General features: G+C 36.1%; 1 protein-coding gene across 10 annotated transcripts in view; it reads right to left on the reverse strand.

Annotated features, from left to right (window-relative positions):
* Positions 1–19,349, reverse strand: part of NAV3 (neuron navigator 3) — an 867,875-nt gene that overhangs the window by 194,669 nt on the left and 653,857 nt on the right. For all 10 annotated transcript variants that reach the window (XM_082418853.1, XM_082418852.1, XM_082418855.1 and 7 more), the window contains one exon: positions 2,963–3,031. In XM_082418853.1, coding sequence (XP_082274979.1) covers positions 2,963–3,031 — 69 coding nt within the window. The remainder of the gene's footprint in view (positions 1–2,962; positions 3,032–19,349) is intronic.

Consider the following 19,349-nt stretch of genomic DNA (forward strand, 5'->3'; position numbering starts at 1 on the left):
CTCCAAAGTATATTAATAATGCAGGACAATTAGAAATAAAGTAATTTTAACTAAAAAAGTCATACCTATACGCACCTGATGAATAAAACTTTGATTTAAAGGTACTGTAACAACTACATGAAAAGCAAGGGAAATAATACTACTTAACTAGAATCTATTATATTCTCAGGGTATTAACCAGCTGCCTGCAGTTGTTGTTAAGTTGTTCTTTTCAATATACGGGGCATTTGTTTTTATCTTAGGTGGCTGTATCTTAAATGAACTTGTACATTAATAACAAGAAGAATAAAGTTACATACAAATTGCAAATAGCAAATGCTTACTGAGTATCTAAGCTAGTTAATTACTTGAAAACACGGTGTGGAGACCAAGGTCATGAGTTTGTTCATATTTGACTGATCTGTCTCACATAAAAACTTTCACTCTCTTGCCAAAAGTAAGCACCTAGACTCTAGCTGGTTGTCTCACAAGTGTGGCCAACTGATCACACAGGCCATGCGGCAAGGATGCAGGTCTCAGAAGAAGAAAATCTACGCTAGTAGAATGACAATTTAAAATACACCTACAGTGATAGTACCTTTAGCTACTCGCTGTGTATGAAGGACAAGACATGAGGAAATGTAGGTAGACTGTATTAGAATTAGGGGAAGTTTGATGGGAGGTAATCATCTGCAGTTATTTTATTTAAACTATAATTAAACATCAGTTTGGATTATTTATTTCACTGTTTAAACAGTTTCCATATTAAAATTTCAGGTATCAATTATTTCAAGAACTGTGCGTAAAATATGCAATTACTATATTTTATTTTATACTAATACTAATGTATATTGTGTATGTATAATAAACTCAATCTGCATAAATGAAAAACTAGAAATTAAGAATTAATATTGGCATCTTAAGACATTTAAAAACATGATATTAAGGGTCGCCAGGATCTTTGCTAGCATTTGCTGCCACCATGTGAATGTCACTGTGTACTGCTCTAATAAGTTCTATTTTAAAAGAAAAATAACAAAAACAATCCATAACTTATAAATGTAGCAATTAATTTTTTCTTGTTATACAAAATATTTAAAATAAAAGAATGTTTACATCTATTATATTGGTACCCGATATATCACAATTTCACAATCAGTTGCTACAATATTCAAATTTTAACTCACCTTATTATACTACTTGACACATTATTTCCATAGATTATCAGGAAATCAAACTCTTAAATGTATACTATAAATATTTTATAATAGTAACAGGTATTGCGAAATGGAATGAACATCAGGAAAACACACACGCCAGCTTAAGACCAGAAATGTTGATATCTTGGAATAGTTAATAGTTTCAAAATGTTGACTGTATTTTGGAGTTTAAATACATATGGCTAATAAATAGTTCCTTCAGCTATTTTGCTAATTAGAGGTTGTGTCATGCACAAGATTAGAATCTTTTCCAAATGACTCCAGCATCTAACTTTTACTCAAATGGATCTACAGGGTTTGTAAGTCTAGCACAATAACCACAGACACCAGCAATTTTGAGTACCAGTGATTGCACTATGTAGAAGGAACTCAACTAATTAATTTGGCCAAATGTCCCATCATAATAAATCTGAGAACTAGTACTGTAGACACAGCCATAGGCTTAGAAAGTTCATTCCAAACTCACATTTATAAACAAATTTTGTCACAAAATTTGCCCTACTTGCAATGAAACTTGACCTGTTTCTAGACAGCAATTAAAATGCATTTTGATCTTGACTGTGACCCATGAAGCCAAGTGATCTTTAGTTCTCAGAAGAACAAATTAAAACAAATTAAAAAATCCATTTGCTCTTCTCATTACCCTAATTTGACAGTCAGCCAGAGCTCCAGATCATTCATCAAAGTAATAAAAAGAGAAATGAGAATGAAGCCAAAAAAAGAGATGTTCTATTAAATCAAAGAAGTACTTAAAATATACTTTATATTCATTAAGTCTTAGAAGTAGTAATAAAAAATGCTTACTGAACATGGCAGGTCACTGTTCTTTGCGCATCCTAGTTTATATCATTTCTTTTGATTTTTAATTAAATACCCTTTTGATTTGCCTTTCCAGAATCAGTTTAATTACTATGGAAATGAACATAACTTAGGAAACCAAGGCAAGGGGGAAAGCACATAACCTCAAGTCAAGGCATCATAAGTAGTTCTTGTGGTCAAACACTGCATAATATGATGCATTATTAGAGTAGTGACTAGTAAACCACCACTGAGATACTTCCCCAGTAAGTGAGATGGCACATATAACCACATAATAATCAGGGGGGCAAAACACATTTGCTGTGGCTTCACTTAGCTGTACCATCACGCCTCCAGTAACTTAACATTAAAAAAAAATCACTTTCCACACATTTTTCTATACCAGTATTTTCCAAACAGTATATAATGCACTGTCATTTATTATAACAGACTGCCTTTAAAATACATATGTCATAAAGAAGCAAAAATTTAAATGATTAAAGATAAAAGAATGGTTCAGGCTGACCTGGTGCTAACTTTCCCACAAAAATCTGCCAATGTTTCTCACTTCTGCTTCAAAATGTGCAATAGTTAATGCATACCCATTTCAAAAAGCAATTACAATCTTGTTTTCCTTCCAGATTTGTGGCCTGGAAAGAATGGGGTCTTCAAAGTAATTTTTTTCCTTGACTTTCTCTAAGCCTAGAACCTAGACCTCAGCCCAGTCATAGCACTATGTATAACAAAACTGAATTAGAAGAACCCAAGACCCATTTCATCATCTAACACAAACATGTTCACGCCCAAGAAGGCGTATGGAAATCTACTTGGAAGAATTCGGTACTCTAACCTTTACATCCAGAAGTATGTCAGTTTTTGAAAAAATTTAGAATGGTAGGACAAAATATCCCTGGGCATTTACTTTATTATCACTAACAAGCAATAAATTAGAGATATTAACTGACCTAGTAGGCTTTTTTTGACTGGTTGCAATTCCACTGTGATTAGACTGAGTTGCATATCTGGCTGCCAGACTGTATGAGGAGAAACAGAGAAATTGAATTAAAGAGATTCTTTGAACATGGAAAGAAAGTACAAACTTACAAGAAAACTATGAGTTAATGAAATGCAATTAGAACATGTATAAACATGTATAAAGAACAAATTAGAAAATTATGATAATGCAACACATATACCATGACCTTTGATTATGAACATATTATGAAATAAATAATGCTGTGGACCCCTTAAGTGTGTCATCAACGAATTTTAAAAAATGGTTGTGTGACAATATTAATATTTTTAAAGTAATATTATTCCATCTTAGAAAAAATTCAACCTTTGTAAATGACAGTGAAAACTTCAGGAAAGCTAAAGCTTGACTTAACACCATAGCAAGATCTCTTTCTCAAAAAGATTCAAATGGAAAAAAGAGTATGAAATGAGAGTCATTATTTTCTTCTATAAACCCTTCTAGTTTGTTGTTTTAACCTAAATACTATTTTGAAAGACAAAAGATTAAAATATCTTGTTTCTGTGTAGTAAGTTATTGTTGATCTCTAGTCCTGGATAGAACATTTTATGGAAGTGATTAATACAAGATGTTTTTCTAGAGAAAGATCTATGCAAAAAATTGAGATTAAAATGGAGTCAAATTCTTCAAAAACGGACTGAACAACTGCTGATGACAATTTCTGGGCATTCCTGAATTACAATTCTTAATGATTTTTTAAATCACAATCTTTGGTTGAAAACCCACCAAAAAGCATTATGGAAACCAAGTTTTGAAAAGCAGTGGATACTTTATAAACAAAATGAACATTTGTGCTTTAATTTGAACTGATTTCTGAATTACCTAATGGTTCTGAAATTAGTGTTCTGAAGGATATAGTAAGACTCAGTGGGCCTAAACATGTTCACACGTGCTGTGATGGTCATGGGTTGACGTGTGAGTGGAGAATCGCTCTGCTGGTGAATTGTGGTGACTCTACATGAACACGTTTGTTGTACACGCAGAGTTTCCAAGGCCTCCAAGGAAACAGGAACAACGTGGGGTTGTTGGAATCAGGGTGGAAGGGTCATGTGGAGCCCTGCTGTTAATCCAGTTGCTTTGCGGCTAAGTAGAGGGTATTTAACCAAGGGAAGGATCCCTTAAGATGGTGACATGTTTCCTAAGTAAACTCTTACTCCATGCAGCCACTCTGTGGTGGGAGTATGCAGGCCTTCGAACTGCCTGGCTAGAGAGGAATAAAGAATTCCTCATATCTAGACAGCTTTTCAGAGCACTTGTTTTTCAAGTGGATATGTGATATATTCTTATTCGCAGAGAGTGCATTCTGTATTCTAACTGTACTGGACACTGAGACAACTGGCTACAACCGGCCAAACTACCTCAGCAACAATAATATCAGAGGACAATTTAAAAGTAAAAACCAAAGCACTCCAATGAAATATTAATTCAAAAATTAAAAGTAAAAGTACCCAAAGTGAAAAAAAAGAATCTTCTGTGAACATATCAGTCTGCTTTGTCAACCCAAGAATAAGAGAACTACCTACAGGTTCACCATGATGTCTTCTATCCTGTACCCTCCAAATTGAATACAAATATTAGCAAGAGAGATGCCAATAAAACAATGTACTTTCCCTCAGGGAACTGAAGCCACCTCATTGATTTTTTTCCTCCATGATTTTAAAGATGTATCATAATTTCTAGTATAGAAGTGGAAAACCAACAACAAAATCTAGAGGTTAATCGACTTGGCCAAAATCAATCTGGTTTTATTGCCCACTTGTGTTTTCTAATTATTATGAGAATACTCTACTAGTTGCCTATATTTTTGCACCAAGCCATCCTACTTTAACTCTTTGAAACTGCGCTTCTGCCCTATACTATCCTTACAAATGTGAAACTGTCATTTGAAGAAGAATTTGATTCAACTCTCACCATATTCTAATATTTTTGTATTTGACCATATTTTTCCCTCTGCCTTTTTAAATTTCTCTCTTTCATAGACTGCCATACGAATAAACTCACTTGATCTGCCCACCATCATTCTTGTCCATTTTCTCTTTCTTTCACCAGGCCTTCTTCCATTACCCATCTCTTAAAAGCATGCTTTTTCATATGTCATCTTTCCTCAAACACTTGTATGCATTTGTTCATTTGATTCTTACCTAAGATTTCAGATGAAATCTACTAGAAACTAGAGTTAATATCTGCATCATACTCCCGGACATCAATATCAACTGAATAAAAGACATCCATTTCCAAGACCTTCAAAATCAATTACCACATCAAACTCACCATTTTCCTTTTTTTAATCCCCCAAGTTCTAATCAGATCCTTCCTTTCATTTCATGACTTCTGCACACAGGATCACCATTTTCTTTAGGTCTTTGGGCTTGAAACCTCAATAGTCAACTCTTCCCTTTTTCCTTCCTTTTAATTATTGTAGATGTGCAATCAGTACCCTGCCACGCTGATTCGACCTCTACAAATTTATCTACGTTCTCCTTCAATTTTCATGTTTACCACCTAACTCAAGCCCCAACACTTCTCACAATGCCTCTAGCTCCCTTTCTTTCTTTCTTTTTCTTTCTTTCTTTCTTTCTTTTCTTCCTTCCTCCCTCCCTCCCTCCTTCCCTTCCCTCCCCCCCCTTCCTTCCTTCCTTCCTTTTTTACCTGGCCCTGGCTCTCTATGCAGCAGAAACGAATTTTTTCCCCCACAGTGCTTGTGATACCATGTCCCTAATTTCAGACTTACAAATGGGCTAGTAACAAAGCAGGTGAATAGGTACAGCCAAAGCAGTTTATTAGTGAAATAGACACAAGGGACATGTAGACACAGCTCTGAGGCAAGTGGGGGTAGATAAATAGAGTCAGAACACCACTAAACTAAGGATTTGCAGACATCTGGTTAGAAGATTATGTATTTTTTTCCTGAAATGTTGTCAAATGAAAGTCCTTCTAGTTAATGGGTGGCAAAAAGTATCAGAAACAAAAGCACAAAAAAATAAATATTTTGAGACACACCGTGGGTTCTACTAAAGGAAGTATCTTCTCATCTATCCTGTAAAGTAGAATATCAAGGGAAAGCTTTTTATTTCCCCTAACATGGAAGGGAAGAGGAGGAGATTAGAGACAGTCAATTAAAAAAAAGGATGAAACTCATCTGGTGTTCAACACACAGAAGGATCCAAACTGCCAGAACTATCCAATACAGCTTCAGTGCAAATCCCCATGTAGAACAGTAATATCCATTTATTATAAGGAAAGAAAGCTTCTCAAAGTAAACCGATCCTGAATTGCAATCACCTATTTTTATTAACCACCAGAGCCTCACTACTCATGGTATTGTCCACAGACGAACAAAATGGCATCACCTGGGCCTTGTTAGAAATACTGAATATTAGGTCTCATCCCAAATCTACTGAATCAGAATCTGCATTTTAACAGGATTCCTATGCATAATAAAAGCTGTGCTCTACAGAACATCCACAGATGTCCAAGCTTGGAAGAAAAATACTTGTTTCCAAAGTCAAAGAGCATAATCTAAACATCTCAAGCCATGCCTCATTTTCTGTTCTGCTGCGGCTGCTTTAGACAGTGCTGACACCCTCCTTCCTCTAGAAATCCTCAACTCACTTAGCTTTCTTAACACGACCGCTGTCTCTTGAGCTACTCCTCCTCCTCCTTCCAAGACACAGGTCCACTCACCGTCACCCCTTCTAAATTTTGTACTATGCCCATGAATATTTTCAAAACCATAATCCTAGGTATCAGCTAGTATATCCCTCCATTCTTTTTATATCAAATCTGTATTTTATACTCCAATCTCAATTCTAAACTCAGAGCCTCTTTTCTAAGTATCTCATTATCTCCTACATAGTCTACCTGGATCTATCAGCTATATTTCTCCCAGATGTCCCCAAAATGTTCAAACCTTAACACATTATTCTTTCAAATCATCTCTCTCTCTTTGACTTTGCTATTTAAATTTAGTGTCACCAACTTTTTATTTTCCATTGAACAAAGAAGAGTTGTCTTCCTTGACATGACCCACTCCATTTTTACCTCTGTGTCATTTCTCTCATGGACTCTAATAATGCCCCTCCACTAGTCCCTTTGTTATTATCCCTTTTTTATTGCCAACCAAATCCAATCATTCTTCTCACAGTCAATAGAACTAACAGAACTTTCTTTCCCAAGAGAGAATAGATGTCAATCTCTTTCTTTGAAATTGCTGTTGACTCCCCATTGTCTGTAGGATATAGTCCAAGCTCTGTGATCTGGTTTACTGGGTGTTTCCGTGTGTCTCCTCAGACTCTCTTACAGCTTCATCTCCTCTACACATCTTCCATCCCATGTTCTCCACTGTCATCACACCTTTGCTTCTGGCCTGAGGCCTCGTCTCCCCCGGCTCCATGGTTTTTCTCATGAGGTTTCCTTCATCTGAAACACCATGGCTTCTCTTCCCCACATTATGAAATCTTACTTCTGCTTTAAGATCCTGCTCAAGTGTCACCTCCTTCTTGAGACATTTCTCAAGTCCTGTAGAGTTAGTTTTGTCTTCCATTAGTCCCCAGGTCTTTATTCATCTCTAAGGATTAGGTTAACATGGAAATTTATCAGGGTAAATGCTTATCTCCTGAACAGATTACATTGTTCACCAGGACAGTAATTACGGTATGTTCATTTCTTCATTCTCAGTTCCTATCATGGGTTGGTACGTGTTCAGTAATTAACTATTGATTGCTATTTACTGGGTAGTATTATCAAAAAATGGTATGTTATATCACCATCTTTTAACCAAGGGAAATTGTTTTAAGAATGGAATTATCAGAAGTATATTAAAGGAAGACACTTGTCTTCATTGTGTCCTTATCAAGTGACAGTTTACATTTATTTGCTCATTTATTCCTCACAATAGTCCTGCAAAGGTGATCCTCTATTCCTGACTGAAAAATATGAAACCGCCTTTAAACATTAAGTAACTTGTACAAGTTATACATCTTATAAATAATAGTACTGAAATTTAAACTTTCTTCTGTTGGATTCTATAAGCTGTGCTAGGTTCTACTATATCATATCATTTTCTTGCAAAGCACAACTTGTGATACTTTAATGCTTCTTTTGCTATTAATTCATTGCCCTTTGGATTTGTATCTCCAAGACATTATGATAATAACTTTATATTGCCTTCAGAGTATCATCTCTTCCAGTGTCAAAAAAATCTACTTTCAATAGATACTCTTCAGCATTTAGATAGGGAATTTTAAATAATTTCATTCCACAGATGACTTTATGTAGAAATCGGAAATAAACAGTAAAACAAATTTTAAATGGTCTGATGTTTTTAGTGTCCAAGCAATTCTCAAAAATCTTCCAAGTAAACACTACCTTTTAAGTGTTTAAGCCACATTTTAGTAAGAGCTAGAAAATTATGGCATACTATTTATAACTTGCCACTCCCATGTTCATTGCACACATGACTAATTAATCAATCACAGAACTTTTTTTCTGCTGAGTCCTGTGGTAGCCTCAAAATCCTTGGCTAGGATTCCAGCAACCCTTATTAATTAGAACACTTAGAATGAGAGTAAAAACTTACTCGATCTCTTCCTTATGCTCTCATCAAATATTGTTAAGAAGATTTTGAGTGGCTCAGTGCAAGATTTTCGTGGAAGGTTCTATTTCTATTGTAGTTATTCTAACAGTGGACTTCCATGCAGAAGTAAAAATTATATAATCTTATTCCTTAGCTTTCATCTTCAAAAATCAAATTGGACCCAGAGACATGTGCGTCATTAAAAGTCACCAAAACGTAATATCTGAGCCTCACACGTCTATCATTCTTTACCTCCATTGGCTACGATCAAGGTTCTTTCAAAAAAAAAAAAACTCAGTTGAGGCAGTTAATATTTGAATTGCCTTAACTGGTTTTTAATTCCTATGATAGTTAAAATATTCTTTTAACAACTACTAATTGCCCAAGTAAAAAGTTGGAGAGCCACAGTAACTTCCTAAGAAATTGAGCCTTTGTCATGACCGCAGCAGAGAATACCAAAAGGTTTAAATTGCAGAGTAAATAATAAATTCCCAGATTAGTGAGGTCTTTTTCTTTGATATGTAAAGAAGAAATTGGGGGGACGAAAGAGGTTGGGATATTTAGCAAGCCTGGAACCAGGAGACCACATAGGAAATCACTGCTACAATTCAGGAAAGATTTGATGAGGGCCTCAATGGAGGCAGAGGCACAGGAAATAAGAGTAAATGATTAATGAGAGAAGTTATAATCACGGACATAGGACTTGAAGGGAAAAATCTAAGATGGCTCTGGGGCCTCTGGCTTGGGTTGCACAGTACAGTTACATGGGAGCAGAGGGCAGGAAAAAGAGATTTAACATCCCTGATAGAGTGTAAAAAGAGAAAAAAAAAATCAAGACTCCACTTTTAAGTTATGTCATTAGTCAAAGGGTGAATAAAGTAACAGGAAATACTAGGAAGATGGATATTCACAGGTGAATAAATCCATTTTCACAGCAGAGATAAAGATTACTTTATGGTCTTATTATAATAGCTCTTTTATAAAGCACATAATAGTTTTGGATATTGAATAAATTAATAAATAAGAAATTGACTTCACACCCCTAAGGTATTTAAAGTGGCAGACAGACATAGATATTGAGAAATTTGATTTAGTTTTGTGTTCCACTTATTCTAATAAGCATATATTGATTGACATTATCCACCAATTAATAAACCATTTAAAAGGTTTTTATTGACCACCAGCATGTATCAGCAATGTGCTAGAATGATTTAATTTGGGAAAATTAGGTTTAAGAATGCAGGGATGACTGTTTCACTCTGAGAAGTATAACCCTTAAGACCATGTATTCCAACTCAAAACCCTTCCTAAAAAATACAATTTGGTATTTAATGGAAACTGAACTGACTTCAACCTTGGACGGAGAAACACAACAATATTAGGCAAGTGTGCAAAAAGTGGTACATTCAAATATCTATTTTCTGTGAATTATTAAGTTGAAATGCCAGTAGTAAAGATCTAACATATTGGTTAATAGCACAGACCCTAAAGCCTGAATACTCTACCTGAATCCCAGCTCAACTGTTCTCTGTGCCTGTGTCCTCAGGGGTTAAATAAGGATGACAATATTATCTATCTCAAGGTTTTTACAAGGATTAAATTGTAGATCACTTAGAAGGGTGTCTGGTAGAAATAAGTGCTGGAACAGTTAAAAAGAAAATTCAGTGGGATTCAGATGTACGTTTGGGAGTCCCTGGGTTCACTAAGCCCCCATGTGAGGCTCTATAAATAGTCTGGTGACTTCATTACAACATAACTTCCTATGTTCCTACAACCACCCTGCCCTCCTGTGCTTGGTTGTCTTCTCAACACCACATTCTTTGGTACCACCTATCACTTTTGATGCTACTACATTCTTACTCTAAGACCCACAAGCCCGGACATTTCAGGACAGTGCCTGAGCTTTTAACTCTGACTCTCAGTCTCCTGGTTTATAATTACTTTGAGACCCGATTTCGTGCAAGCAAATACAATTGTCTTATTCTCCCTCAAACCTCTCTGGATACTACTCACTCTTCTTGTTTTCTAAACTCAACAATATCAAGCCCTATAGGTACTAATCTTATAAAGAATCATCAGAAAATTGCCCCAATAGGACATCCAAGAGCCACCATTCCCAAAACAACACGCACAGGATGAGCCTTCCAGAACCTACAATTCTCAACACTGTACATAATCCCAAAGTATGTCAAATACAGAATTTCATAAATGTTCTGTTCTGTGATACAGTCATTAGATGAAAATATAATTTTGATATGCTTAATGCTAGAGTATATTTGCTTTAATATTTCAACCACAGTTTTGTGTTAGATTTGCACTCTAAATGTCACAACTAATTTGAAAGACAGGGGTAAAATGTGTCAGAAATTGAGGCAGTCCTCGATAACAACAACAAAAATAATTTGCCTTTAAGAAGGTAGCAAACAGGCCTCCATAATTCTGAATATATTGCAAAACAACAAAAGGAATTCTCTTGTTTGCTCACTTGACCCATAAATGTTTGTAGTCTCCAGAGTTTTGTTCCGAGCCCTCCTTTTCTTCCCTAGCTTTATACTCTCTTCCTGAGTAATCTCTTCCATTTCTATAGTTTCAATCAACAAAACATTGCTAAGCCGATGTTCCCAGGTCCATATATCTGGCCCTGACCACTCTTCTGGGCTCCAGAGTCTCATATTAGATATCACCATCTAGAAGTCCCACTGAAATGTCAAGTTCATGAAGGCCAAAGCTGAACTTCCTTCTCTGCATCTCCTGCTCATCTGTTTCCACCACAGCATTACTATTTTTTTCCCTTGTTGAAATACATCATCACCAGTGAGTCAACAAAACTAGAAACGTGATGATTTCTTTGGCCCTTACCTCCAAACAGTCCCCAAATCCATCTTCCTCAGTCCCACCCTCACGCCTATTAACATGAAATTGTTCAAACTCTTGCCTCTATAGCTATAATGTATGACAAACCTGTATCCTCTCACATTTCTCCCCAAAGCACATTTTTCTCTACCCTGTCACCAAGGTCATGTTCCTAAGTTATATGCAGCCTCATTTTCCTTCTGCTAAGAAAATTCCTGAAGCAACTTCCTTTACCTTCAAGAAAGAACTGGAGCATCCAGAGCCCCCATGAATTGGCCTCTGCCTACCTTTCTAGCCTCCCTCTCATCATGCCCTGTGGCAATTTAAACCCAGAGCTATAATCAGTTATTTGATGCTCCTGTCATTAAAAGGTGAGATCTCTGTCCCACCCACCCTCCCTTTGAAGCTGGGTGGAATTGTCAGTCCTTCAACTATTGGGTCACAATACAGTTGGGTCACAGTACAATGTCCCTGAGACAGCCATGCTGGTGAGGCCACATGTAGTCGCTGTTCCAGACACGTGAGTGAGGAAGTCACCTCGGAAGTGGATTCTCCAACCACAGGTGCTTTGCCTCGGGGCAGCCTGTGACACTCCAGCTATTCCACCCTTCCCTGTGAAGGTTCCAGAAAGAGTGGAGTAGAGACAAGCCATTCCTGCTGTGCCCTGACTCCTAAGCTCACAAAATCCATGAGTATAATAAAATCGTTATTGTTTTGTGCCAATATATTTTAAACAGCAAGAGATACCCAGAACACATTTCCACTTTCACTTTCTGCTCGGCCGAAAGGTGGCAGTTTCCTGAAAGTGAAATGGCATTTTCCTCATCAGTGCCTTTGTATGGGCTTTGGTACTCTGTTGGAGTAGCTAGCACACCTCACTGAACCACCTGTTTGAACATCTAGGTCCTCTGTTAGATGGTGGGCGAAATAAAATGTTAAAGCATCACCAGATCTCAGCTGCACATCTAGCATAATTTCTGGCACACAGTGGGGGCTGAATCTTTATTTGTTGAAAGGTCACATCTGAACTTTCGAACCACCGATAAGAAAGAACCCTGTGCTCTAAGGTAATATATGAAAGATCAGTAGAACAATATTGTTTTTCATTAAGCCATGTGGTATTCACGGACTACACACAGTGACTGGTTCATCAAAACATAAAAATAAGCACAAAACAGTAATTTTTAAAATGGATGTACTTACTATAAATATGATAATACACTATGTTTATCAGAGCAATCTTTCATATTATGTAGGTTTTTATAACTCCTCATCTATATTAAGAGATTTTACAGAAAATTGTTTTAGAATCAACCATCTTTCCTCCCTTCAGTCTACTTAACTTCAGCCTTGGAGTCACACGAATAGGAGTGGAAATCCCTATACACAACCCCTCTACAGTCACACCTTTAGTACTCTTGATTCCCAAAGAAAGAGAAAAAATGCTTAATCATAAAATCACATTTGTTCTACTAACAACATTATTCCCAAGGAACCAAGGAGGAATACAAAGAAGGAAATTACACAATATGAGGTAAGAAATTTCTTGGGCATAAATTTTGGTGGAAGTTTTTTACCTCCCAATCTTACTTTTCTTTTGTAAGATGGTATCACGTGAAGAAGACAGGAATCATTTCCTTTCAAATTTACTAAAAATGGCTTGAGAGAAAATTAGGGATAAATTACCCAAGATGTATTATAATTAAGTACGTTGGAAGAAAGTCTTAAACTAAGGATTTTATATAAAATAACAAACACTGAAGATAGTAGAACACATTCACTAATATTTTTAAGGCTGAGCTAGATTGAAATACATTTCCTTATATATCCTATGATTGCTAGAAATGAAACCGTACCTTCAGAATTAATATTTAAAGAATTCTTTAAACCAAATTCTTCCTTTAGTATATACAGTTTCCCTTCTGTAGGGTCCTTGTTCAATGTTATAAAATGATAACTGACAAGCTAATAGCTCTAAAAAAGAGGAAAGTGTTCGGCCACTTCTGCAAAATATCTTTTGTACCTTAAAATCATATACGCTCCTTCAAAAAAATTTAAGACATTTTGTAACAACTATACTCACATCAGAGTATGTGATAAAAATATGTTGTCCCTATACATAAATTTTGCTGAGACTTCACTAAAAACAGTTATTGCCTAATCCATAAATGAGTCAGAAGCTTAGCCTTCATCCACATGTGTTTCTTTTTAGCAGCTGGGTGGCTGAAATATCATCCTGATTACATGTGAGACAGGTTACTGTGATAACTTATCCCATTAGTGAAATATGGCATGTAAATCTATTATAACCTCTGTCTTATCTTAAATTTCAGCTGACAGTTAATAAGGCCACCTGCATGGTCTGCTTTTGTGGGATCTCAAAACAGTAACTAAAGAAGGAGATGCCTGGCTAGGATATTACTGCATCAAAGTCTCACGCTCTTTTAGGAATGGAGAACTTCAAGATAAAGAACTCAGGAAACCAGGCTCACATTTCTCTCACAATGTTACCATAAATTAGATTTGCACACTGCTTTTACTTACATGTAGCTCAAAACACTATGCTGATGCATGGATCTTTTCCATTTACAACTTTCAGTGTGGAGTAAAATTATACCGCAATGCATTCAGTGCTCCATTCTAAAAGCCCATTTTAATGCAACCACCTTAAAAAAACTGGACCCTGAATACCGCTACACAAAACTATTTTTTTAAGTTAACTTTTATTTTATATTGGGATATAGTTGACTTCAATGTTGTGTTAGTTTCAGGTGTACAGCAAAGTGATTTAGATATACATATATATATCCATTCTCTCTGATTCTTTTCCCATATAGGTTATTACTATTTTTTTAAGCTAAAAATGTAAACAAACTTTGGCAAAGACTACCCTGATGAGTGAAAAAATCTGGATTATTTAATACTTCTGAAGATTTTAAAAGTAAGGGGACACGGGTTCGAGCCCCGGTCCGGGAAGATCCCACATGCCGCGGAGCAACTAAGTCCGTGCACCACAACTACTGAGCCTGCGCTCTAGAGGCCGCGAGCCACAACTACCGAGCCCGTGTGCCCCAACTACTGAAGCCTGCGTGCCTAGAGCCCGTGCTCCGCAACAAGAGAAGCCACCGCAATGAGAAGCCCCCGCACCACAACGAAGAATAGCCCCCATTTGTCGCAACTAGAGAAATCCCACGCACAGCAATGAAGACCCAATGCAGCCAAAAATAAAATAAATAAATAAGTAAATAAATAAAAGTATTGTAGGAAGCACAAACTATGTTAAACTATTTCCTAGTACACACGTTCATGAAAATGAACTTAATTATTATACTTATAAAATAATTATATAAATGTTTGAAGATCTATAAGAAAGTCCATTTTAGAGAGTCCTTATAATTGGGCTCCTCTCAATTTACTGCAAAGCAAATGTAATCATTAATACAGTCAGTTTCATATCATTTAGGGGTAACTGGGGTCTCAAAACATCTCTGATGGTGGACTCTGGTCTAGAGTCTGCCCCCACTTGTGAGGAGAGAAAGCTGATTTTATGTACACATCTTTTGAGACTGAGAAGTCATTTAGAAAGGGGTGGGGGCTATGAGGGTGGTCAGAAGCAGAAGCACAGGAAATGGAGTGTAAAGAGGCAAATGTTGACAGTGCGCTTTGTAATGAAGAAGGACTCAACCAATGGCAAGACTATCTCAGCTGCAGAAACATGCAAGTCCCCCAAATTCAATTCTATGCTCACCCAGTCATCCCCTGATTACAATTTGTCTTTCTCTGTAGACCTGATGACAGGAAAATATTCAATGGTCATACTGACACAATTATACTGACACAGTTTTTGTGACAGGTGCATTTCTCCATTGTAAGACAATAAGTTGAACCTTTAAGACAGATTTTAGTGGAAAACAGACTAATACATAATAATTTCATATGGTATAAAATTGCAGATATAATAATCAACTCTACATTATCAGTGCTCTATTTGAGAAGACAGTGCCCCAGAAATAGTAAAGATCAAATAGAACCAAACAATTTCTAGTGTTTGGGAGACAACGTTCATGCAATATATAAACAGGATATCAAAATGTCCTGGAGTAAAATGTTAAAGAAATAAATCACCAATTAGCTATTCTGAGTAATGGCTCTGTGATGATACATGAATCATATATTTGGTAATTATAAGAGAAAATTATGAAACATTGGCTTACCATTGTTTTTATCGAGACATTTATGTCAGAGAGCACAAGTCTTAAATTCTCTAAATTAGGAGTGAGTCTAATACTTTAAAATATATTATATCCTCACAATTCCCTTGGAAAGATAGAGTATAACTGTGATGTTTTCATTTTCTACCTGGAGAAATTAAGCTCAGTTAATTGATTTTTATTTAGTTAAAGAAAAAAAACCCAAAGTTATCAGAATGAAGAATGGTTCTGTCAATGAATGTGATGCCAGTAACATGTTGATAAACAATAATTAAGGTTTAAGTTCACAACATCAAAGGATAACATGATAGATAAAAGGGGCCATTAATGACCAAGAGACTTCAGCAGCTTTTGGAGAACTGAAAAGAAATGAAGTATTTTTGATGTGGAACACATAGCCTCCATGTGTTCTCCATCAAAAATGAACACAGAAGCCTCATCCTACTATACGCATGGAGGGAGGATTCAGTCTGTAAGACTGAGGGAGGCTGGACTAGGAAATTTCAGATAAGATGAAGGGGATATAAAAAGAGGGAGATTAATCGAACACCCATGTCAATTACTATCGATGACCACTCCATGGCCAGACACAAACAAACCAATTAACCATCCAAACAAACAAGAAGCGATTTTAACTATAATAACTGAATAATAAAAGAAAAAAAATGCCGGCAAAGAGGGGTCTCTCAATTTACCTGGACTGATATCCCTCTAGAGCATCATTAAAGGAGCTATGGCCTATTCTTTTTTTTCAAACCAAAGTGTATTGCTCAGCCATTAAAAAGAATAAAATAGTGCCATGTGCAGCAACACGGATGGACCTGGAGATTATCATACTAAGTGAAGTAAATCAGATAAAGACAAATATCATATGATATCACTTATATGTAGAATCTAAAAAAATTGATACAAATGAACTTATTTACAAAATAGAACAGACTCACAGACTTGGAGAACAAACTTCCCCCGGGGGGGAAGGGTGGGAGGGGAGGATTGATTGGGAGCTTGGGATTGATATGTACACACTGCTATATTTATTTAAAACAGATAACTAATAAATTAGAATTGCTTTCTAAAACAAATAAATAAATAAATTGAAGTGTGTAGTTGATACACAATAAGTTTCAAGTTTACAACACAGTGATTCATAATTTTTAAAGGTTATATTCCAATTATAGTTATTATAAAATACTGGCTATAGTCCCTGTGTTATATAATATATCCTTGTAGCTTATTTATTTTATACATGGTAGCTTGTACCTCTTAATCCCCTACCCTTATCTTTCCCCTTCCCCCTTCACTCTGCCCACTGGTAGCCACTAGTTTGTTCTCTGCATTGTGGATCTGTTTCTTTTTCTTTATATTCACTAGTTTGTTTTGTTTTTTTAGATTCCACATATAAGTGATATTATGCAGTATTTGTGTTTCTCTGCCTTACTTACTTCACTTAGCATAATACCCTCCAAGTCCATCCATGTTGTTGGAAATGGCATTATTTCATTCTTTTTTATGGCTGAGTAATATTCCACTGTGTGTGTGTGTGTACACATATATACACACACAATATCTTCTTTACCCTTTCATCTGTTGATGGACACTTAGGTTACCTCCATATCTTGGCAATTACAAACAATGCTGCTATGAACACTGGGGTGCATGTAGCTTTTCGAATAAGTGTTTTTGGGTTTTTTTGGATAGATACCCAGGAGTGGAATTGCTGGTTCTATGACCCCCTTTGCTCAGTATCATCTGAGTGAGGACTTTCCCAGAAGCCTGTTGAAATGTGCAGAAATATGGCTCCTACACATCTTATTTCTCCTTTTCTGATTTATGCCTCTCTACCATCAGCTGTCCAATTACTAGTACATACTTAATTTTTTAATTGTTTGTCTATCACTAAATGTAAGCTTCAAAAGGGCAAGGATTCTTCGATTTTGTCCTCTGCTGTATCTCCAACGCTTAGAAGAGTGCCTGGAACACACAAAGTGCTGAATAAACATTTGTTGAATATATTAATGGGGGATGGGAGAGATGGGAGAGTGTGTACATCAAAAGATAATGATCAAATTAATGAATAAAAATTAGTGGCAGTAGTATTTTATTTAGCTATAAGGGAGTAATTACTAAAGGAAATACCTAAAATAATTAATGGGGTTACCTCTCTGTAGCTAGACCAGGCTTGGGAAGGTCTGAGCATTGGGCCGTTATTTTTAAATCTTAAGGATATTATTACTTTGAATTACATTTATGTATTTAATAGAAGTTAGACGTGTAATGGACAGAATTGATCAGAGAAAGTGAGAGAGGAAGGAACAGTGATGAAGGTGACTTGAGGTTTTTTAATGTGGGTCAATATATTTCATTATATATGTGATATGACCTAGAAGCGGGAGGAGGAAAGATGAAAGTGGCTGGTTTGAGTGCCTGTTACATGCTAAGGGCTGTGCTAAGGAGGAACTTTAAACACAAATTATGTCAGGTGGTCTTCTCAATACCCTTTTGAGAAAGTTACCACTATTCTAATATGAGGTAAGAACACTGGTATTTGAGCAGGTTAAAATCACTTGCCTCATGCCACATCACTGGGAATTGGTTGGCAGAATTGAAACCCATGTTTGCCTGACTCTAAAATAACCAACACTATACAGATGTTGCTTCATCATAACAACAGAACTATGAGTGGTTGCCAAGCTTTTAATATAATGGAATAGAAGCACAGAACATAAGCAGTGTGTGTATGTGTGTGTGTACATACTCTTAGTATTACACCCTCTCTTGGTTTCCTCGATCAGTCAATTAAAGAATAATTTCTTTCCCTTCAATTATTTCTCTCTAGGAATAAAAAGTCCTGTTATTTAAAAGGAGATTCATAAATGTCATTTCTGTTTGTTTCATTTTCTTTAAAGTTTAATTGATTCCCTGTCTTTTATGAAGAGCACATTATAGGCCACAACACAGAGTCAATTAAGCAACTAATTGAAGCCAGGTTCATGAGGGCTTAAATTACCAGAGCCTTCCTGTCATCTTAAATTAAACTTCCTTATATACTTCTCAAGATTTATAACCCCAGGCTGAAAAGCTGTAAACCATCCCAGTTTCAGAGTGAATCTCCCAGAAGGAAATGATGTTTCCTGGAAAAGAGGAAGGCAAATGTCCTCTATGGAAGAAGGCTCCAAAAGCAATGTGTGTGGCAGGGGTCATGGGAGCCTTGAGAAGGGGCTGCAAAGGGAATAGACAAGTCACTCAAATAGCATGTGCCCAGAGATTTTGCAATTTGACTTGTGAGTCCTATAGGAAGGAGCAAGTTCATTTAAACAGCAAGTAGACACATTCTTGACTTTCTCCTACAAAATGAAAAGCAGAAGGGCAAATGATTTTCTGTGGAGATCATAATCTCCCAAATTCCCAAAATAGCTCTTATTTTAGTTGAGAAAGACTTATTATCACTGTCTTTAACACTCTATCACCTATCTATGTAATTTCTTACCTACACTTTCACATGTATTTTGTTTCTTTTTTACATGTTTTAATTCTCTATAATATAAAAATACTTGTTCATGTGATTCAAAAATCACTGTTTTGGGATTGGTACAATTCACCAACTATTTAATAGCGGGATGGGAAATAATTTAATAATGTAGACAAAAATTAAGCTAAAAGGCCTGTATTCTAAGGAAAAT

Source organism: Balaenoptera physalus (genome assembly GCF_965194825.1).
Source record: "Balaenoptera physalus genome assembly, chromosome: 13".
NCBI classification, from domain to species: domain Eukaryota; kingdom Metazoa; phylum Chordata; class Mammalia; order Artiodactyla; family Balaenopteridae; genus Balaenoptera; species Balaenoptera physalus.